This window comes from Lotus japonicus, chromosome 4 (assembly GCF_012489685.1).
Source record: "Lotus japonicus ecotype B-129 chromosome 4, LjGifu_v1.2".
Taxonomy (NCBI): Eukaryota; Viridiplantae; Streptophyta; class Magnoliopsida; order Fabales; family Fabaceae; genus Lotus; species Lotus japonicus.
In genome coordinates, this window is record NC_080044.1 from 54723686 (window position 1) to 54730870 (window position 7185).

General features: G+C 39.0%; 1 protein-coding gene across 1 annotated transcript; it reads right to left on the bottom strand.

The window, feature by feature from the left end:
* Nucleotides 1-1002: 1002 nt before the first annotated feature.
* Nucleotides 1003-6959, bottom strand: LOC130712978 (uncharacterized). Its single transcript, XM_057562788.1, has 5 exons — nucleotides 6458-6959; nucleotides 5133-6350; nucleotides 4376-5058; nucleotides 3697-4281; nucleotides 1003-1269 (listed from the first exon to the last, which is right to left on the bottom strand). Exons 1-5 carry the CDS (start codon nucleotides 6957-6959, stop codon nucleotides 1003-1005), a joined length of 3255 nt encoding a protein of 1084 aa, XP_057418771.1.
* Between the last annotated feature and the right edge of the window lie 226 nt (nucleotides 6960-7185).

Consider the following 7185-nt stretch of genomic DNA (forward strand, 5'->3'; position numbering starts at 1 on the left):
TCTAGTCAGGATTTGTTTTGGTGCCTCAATATTGATGGCTCTCAAGCCACCTATTCCCATGTGGGCCCCATCGTCAACAAGATCAGAATTAGGGTCAATAGTAACTGATTTCGAAATACAAGGAGTATTCCTCACATAAACAACCTTGATTGCATTAGCCACCATTGCCCTAAGTTGACTGTTGGCACCACCATTGAGGGCAATAATTTTTGGGCCCTTCCCTTTATTTGCGATGTGACGGTTGTTGGAGCTTGGGGCACTGTTGCTAACTTTAGGGTTAGCCGTTACGCGTGACCCGAGAACGTCGGTAGGCTTCCCACCGCTCCTAGGAATGCTACTCTTGACCGGCGGCGGTCGCTAAGAAGATGTTGACGCTGCTTGACAATCATCCAATCACCGAAAGGTTTGTTCTCCTCCACCGGCATGGGTTCCTCTGCCACACGCTCATCCACTATTGCTTCACCGTCCTTCGATTTGACCAACAATGGACAAACATCACATCGGTGGCCAAATCTTCCACAATGGAAGCATATCATGTTGAGACCTTTATACTTAGCTTTGTACGAGAGGTCATGCATCTCAAACTTGGCCACTAGCGTCTTCCTAAGATCCACCTCGACACATATCTGTGCTAAAATACCTTTCCCTAACCCTCCATGCAACATTCCTCCATCCGATTCACGTCTCAACTAGTGAGCATCAATCTTGATCATCCTCCTTAGAGACTCCCTGATGCGCTACAAGAAGGTTTTCACGTAAAACTCAATTGGAAAGTATGGAATCCAAACCCAAACAACCACTTTCCCAGTTCACCTTCAGAAGGAATGGATTCTCGCTTCCATTGTTGCACCACCAACCAATGTCCCAGAATCACCCAAGGTCCCCCATCAAAGACATGTTGATAATCAACCACATTCGAAAACCGGACTACAAAGAATCCATGAGCAAGGTCAATTACCTCTAAGTTCCCCGTAGGTTGCCAGATGATCACCGGCCGAGCCCTCATAATCCCAGTCCCAGCGATTTGACCAGAAGCTTCACAATAACAGCCAACCTCCAAGGTTTACGCGCCTCCTGCAGTTCTTTTTTAGTAACCTTGATCACAGGGCAAGGAGGGTCCACGTCCTTCTCCTCCGTCAAGCTCTCTGCCTTATCCTCATCACTCTCTTCATCCATCTCAAAGCCAGCATAATTCAGCGATTCATCATCTTCCTCCCGGGACGCATTCCTTCCATTAACGCCGGTACAAATGTCCTTATACGACACATGCTGCCGCACAGGATGGGCATCTACATGCCCCTATTTGGCTTTAAAGGTGCTCCGCTGGAGGAGGTCTATCTCTTCTAGTGAAGGGTCGTTAGTGCCACCAGATCCCGTAGAAACCCTAGCAGTTTATTATTATAACGTGAGGAAAGTTTTAAAAAATTAAACTAAATAATATTATTATATATTATAAATATAAAAGCAATTAAATTATTTAACGATATAATCTTATTTCTAATAACTATTTTGGAAAAAATTGAATTTTTTTAATGACACTTTATATTATTTATTGTATATTTAAAATTTCCTTGAGTTTTTTATTCATGAAAATTATATTTATTTATTAATGATAATATATATATAGTTATTGTAGAAATAATCAATTTAAAAATTATTTGTATTTAAATTAGTTTTAAAATGTTTGCCTTTTATATTACTAGTTGAATCACCCGTGCCTCGCACGGGTGACTTTTGTTATATGCTGTTTTATTAGCTTTTAAATTTAATGTCTAAAGTCTTGTAGTGGAAATTGTGTTTAGTTATAGCGTTTTAAATTAATTATGTTGTTCAAGTGGAATTACCCATGTAAGGCACGGGTTAGTTGTGTTTAATAAAATTGTTAATCTAAATGTTGTGTTACACTATATATGTTTTTTTTAGTAAATACATCTTAACCATTGTTTTAAATATATGTGTTTTGAACATTTTTTTTTTAAAAAATTCAATGTGTTTTAATCTACCGTCATTTGTTTTTCCTTATTTCCTTTTTTATATTGTTTTAGTTTTTTATAATTAAAAAAATTAATTTTAGTCTACTTTTCAAGTCAATCTTATAATAATTCCGTTGACTCGTCAAATATTCTTTCCCACCACAGACCTATTCCTCCGAAAAGTCGCTCACCCAGCTTTCATTCTATTTTTACACAATCATTTCTTTCTCATTCTCCAAGAACCTCTTTCTCTAATAAAAATTGAAAATAGATGTAATGTTAAATTTTTTTTTTTTTAATGAAATGGATTTATAAGAGGGTTCGCATAGGCCTCAAGTATCCATTCATGTTTTTTTTTTAAATTTATATTTCTCTATTAATTTACTCTTGAAAATAAAATTGAAGCAACATTACTCAAAGAGAAATAAAGTGTGTTAATTTTCTTATGTTTATTTCACAAAACTGATAGTGGAGGTTTGCTGTTATCCTGCACCCCTCTGTTTGCCTGACACACCCACTTCAACATCCCACAAAGCGTTAGATCTGATTCCTCATTCTTCATACCTCGTTCGTAATTGCTAATCTTTTGTCTGTCATGAGCTTTTAATTTTTCTCCTTCTGAACCTGAGTTCCGATCTCATTCGTCATGCTTCTTCGTGTATTGCGCTACACAATCGTTTCTTTAAATTCGAGGTGATTGGTGCATCCACAGGAGCTAACATCGTATTGTAATGATTCTCATGTCCTTGTTTATGTTGTTCAGATTGCATTGGATCAGGTTTCAATACGAAAGGGGCAATGCAATGGGCAAATTGCCGCAAGGTTGAGAAAGGTCAGTGGCTTTATGCTAATTATTATGTGGGATTAGCTACTTTTGATAAGTGGTCTCTTTTGAGAAATACTTTTTTGAACATTACAAACCACTTATGCGGTTCTCATTTTAACTATAATTAAGATGGTTTAAGAAGTATTACTTTTTTGTCAGATAATGTATTGCTTTTGAAATTACATAATGATTATGAAGTACTTGTAACAGTGCATCAAATTATTTCAGGAATTCTCTTTCAAATCAGTAGCTGGAGTTGCTTTGGTTTGCTTGAATCTATAGTTTTAGTAATCTCTTGATTCATTTTCAGTTTTATGATTTTGCCAACCATAATGCATTCAATCTGCTGGATAGATACAACTCACGTGATCTTGTTTTTAACGATGATATATAGGTAACATTCTAGAAAAGCTTTTGGCTTATGCTCAATTTCTTATTTTAACTTAGGTCATTGTCTCTGATTTTTTTTTGGTTATATACACAAATTCAGCTAGTAACAAAAGAAATTTCATGTTAGAATGAATGGAATACCATGTAAATGTTCATAGTACTAAATATAAATGAATATGTAGAACTCCATAAAACTGCACCTTATGGAGTTATATTGTCAAACACTTCTTCATACACAGCATTAATTGTTGTATTAGAAGGGAGATCGTCGTGGTTTTCTATGAGGATCCTTAGCCCTTGTTTGCTTTTGACTCTTGATAGCGCCACATATAATTGTCCGTGGCTAAAAACCGGTCTTGGAAGATATAACCCAACACACCCTAGTGTTTGTCCCTGCGCTTTGTTTATCGTCATACCGAAGCAGACACATATAGGCAACTGCCGTCTCTGAAATTGGAACGGTAGATTTGTGTTATTTGTATTCATGGTCATCCTAGGAATCAGTACAGTAGATCCAACTTTAGTCCCAGTTAGAACGGTGCACTGAATGACATGGCCTCCAAATCTCTTCACCGTCAATCTTGTTCCAATACACCATCCGTTGGACTGGTCGATATTTCTCATTAGTATTACTGGGACTCCAATTTTCAAACTCAACTTATGCGGTGGCAGTCCTGAACAGTTCATCGCATTCAATACCTCGGGGGAAAATGCATCCAGCTCACTCTCAACATTGCCGTCTTCTTTGTATATTGAATCAGAGCTCAAGTATTCCCTTTCTTCTGCCGAGACCCGAGACATCATGTAATCATTGACCTTTCCAACCAGTTCAATCGTGGGGGCCAAAATGGATCTTTCCCTGAAGTATTCAGAGTTAGACATGTTACGCAACAAATCAGGGTAGGTAAAATTGACCAAGTCTTCAAAACCGGTTTCTGAGTTTTTTATAAGGATTTCATCTGGTATTTGAATTTCTGATTCGCCGTTAACTTGCTGTCCGACCTTGCCATCACCTATAGTCAACAACCATTCTGAAAATTCTGCTATATCAAATGCACTTGAGCACGAAGATCCTTGCAGGAGTCTCATGTTCTTTGTCAAACAAAGAACTTCACAAAAAAGGCCATAGATAGGATGAATTTATTGTTGCACTGATGACATCTTGCCTGGATGCCCTTGGAATTACAGGTAAGATTTGCCTGAAATCACCGCCCAGAACCACAACTTTTCCTCCGAACAGCAAGATGGAGTCATATCCTGGGGTGAACCTCAAAATGTCTCTCAAGCACTTATCCAAAGCCTCGTAACACCATTTACTCATCATACGAGCTTCGTCCCAAATGATCAGTTTCGCCTTTATCAGCAATTTAGCATGAGGGCTGTTATGCTTTATGTTGCATGTTGAATCCTCAGTTATAGGTATGGGAATCTTGAACCTGGAGTGCGCCGTCCTTCCTCCAGGCAACAACAGTGCAGCAATACCACTTGAAGCCACATTGAGAACAATATCACCTCTTGATCGAATGGATGCTGAAAGCGTTTTCCAGACAAAGGTTTTACCCGTCCCACCGTAGCCATACAGGAAGAAAAATCCACCTTTGTTTCCATAGACGACGTTAATTATTTTGTCATACGCATGCCTTTGTTCGTCAGTTATTGAGGAGAGACATTGGTCCAAGTATTCACTCATTTCATTCCTGTCGTAATTCAACTCCTCTACAATCAGTCTTTGTCCAACGTCTTCGACAACAATGTCTGAAGGATAAGGCATGGAAACAAAATTGTGCAGGCTCCTGCCATCGTTTTGTAGCATGTTCTCAATCTCAGCGAGCGCCAGGTTTTTTTTCAGATCATCTGTTAGATTCAGTCCTGCAGACAGATAAATTAGATGAGTTTGGCAGGTTATCCGCAATTTAGAATGATCCAAAATGAAGGAGGCTTACCTGGGTAATCTAAGCGTCTTCTTTGTCTGTAGAGAATATCATCTGAAAGCTCTTGCCAGCACTTATCCCAAACTACCTCAGGATTTGACATGTTGTTAGACATCAACAACACCACAAACAGTCTTCTAAGATACTCTCCTGACCCCCAGAAGCTGGCCTCTTTTATTGCGTCTACAAATTCTTTGTCATCTTCTAGCAAACCAAGAGCACAACACGCATCCTTAAAAGTACTATAGGTCACTTCTTTCACAGTGAGAATGTCTTTAAAACTCGTGCAACCTTTTTGAACGTTCAGAAGGATCCTTAAGTAATAGTCCTCGCCGCATGATGGAGGCACATATGAAATTCTACCAATTGAGAAAACTTGTTTTCTAGGGCGCCATTCTCTTGTGTCGTCTTTCCAAACAAATTTGGTAGGATATTCTGAATAAGTAATGTCTCGTCCAGCCGCATAAAGTTGGTTAGCCTCCATCCAACCTATAAACTTGTTTTTCTTAATGTCGGCCTTTTCAATTGCATCCTGTACTGTCTCACCATCATTGTACACTACGCTTTGCTCACCCGGAAGATGGAATGGCAACCTCACAACTGGAGGCTCTCTATAGTGCACTTCAAATCCAAACAATCGCCATGCCGCCTCACATGCAGAGATGTATCTGCAGTCATAGTAATTTTTTATTTCATCAATCACCTGGGATGGATTACTTGAATCCGAAGTTCGGTAAAATTCAGCCGTCACTCTGTCGTTGCCTTTATGGACATACTTGAAAAGATATTTTATTGCACTTGTCTGGCACGTGTACTCAACATTAATGTGAGCTCTATATTTTTGGAGTAGCAATGGGTTGTATGGTACAACATATCTATTATCCAGCACAGTTTTGCCCTTTTTGACAGTCCTGCCATCCTCTCTTCTTCTATATTTAGGAAAACCTTCATCATCAATAATGGTCCCCGTCCTAAACTCTTTAGGAAAGAACTTGGAGCATTTTCCATTGTTCATACATGGTGACTTCAAATTTAGTACACCGCATGGTCCGTGAATCATACACTTCTGCACAGCATCAAATAATTCAGGATTGTTGGTACGGTCTGGAATTTCTGCGGATATAACTTTGTCGATGTCTTCGGGGGTCTTGGGCTTGAATTTGGCATGGACAAAGACCAAAATGTGTGCGTGGGGAAGACCTCGCTTTTGAAATTCGATGGTGATTGAATCTGCAAGAATGATAGAGGAAGGTAATAAAAATCTGTGAATTGATTATAAATTTAGGCAAATGACATGATTTGTACATTATTAGATTTAAAAGTATCAATAGGCTTACATCCACTAATCTTTCCGAACACTTTTCCGCTCTTCAAGTCATCAATTAGTTCGTCCAACTTCATTTTGAAAACTCTACAAAGTATGTCGGGTCTATCCTCAGGCTTCAAACCTCGTGTTTCAACAAAACGTTTGACTTCAGGCCATTCTGGATTGCATGTCATAGTGATAAATAAGCTAGGATATCCGATATATCTACAAATGGCAAATGAGTCCTTGCAATTGTTGAACATGTATCTCGGCCCTCCAGTAAATGATCCAGGCAATATGATTCGCTGACCTGTTGCAGCTGCATTTGTTTCTCCACGGACCAAGCACTCGTGCAATCCCTTGTAACGTTCCACTCGCAGTTTCGGCTGTATTGTCCTATAATATCGCATTCTATCAGCTTCAACCATGGTATAAGAGTCCACCAGATATTGCTGGAACAGTCTCCTAGATTGAAGAACAATAGGTGATTCCCCTTTTCTTTCTTGCAACCTATATGCAAACCACTCGCGCATGGCAATGTCATCCTTTTTTCTCGTTCTTCCAGGTGCGTCATAATCTTTAGTTAAAATACCCCGTCTCCATCCATCCTCCCCTTATGGAAACAATAGTGGATATTGAAGTGCAAGAAATGACGGATATGTAGGGTCAATATGCTTGATCAACCTGGATTGTGTTTCAACAATGATCTCTCTCTTAACAGTAGCATCTATGTCACCCACCACCAACGCAGCAACTTCA

Excerpts from the sequence above, each read along its gene's own strand:
- LOC130712978 (XM_057562788.1), bottom strand. The coding sequence starts at position 6,959 with ATGCGCGAGTGGTTTGCATATAGGTTGCAAGAAAGAAAAGGGGAATCA. Across the intron at positions 5,059-5,132 it reads AAGACGCTTAGATTACCCAG|GACTGAATCTAACAGATGAT; the intron begins GTAAGCCTCCTT and ends ATCTGTCTGCAG. Across the intron at positions 1,270-3,696 it reads GGACTAAAGTTGGATCTACT|CATGTGTCGTATAAGGACAT; the intron begins GTACTGATTCCT and ends CCTGTGCGGCAG.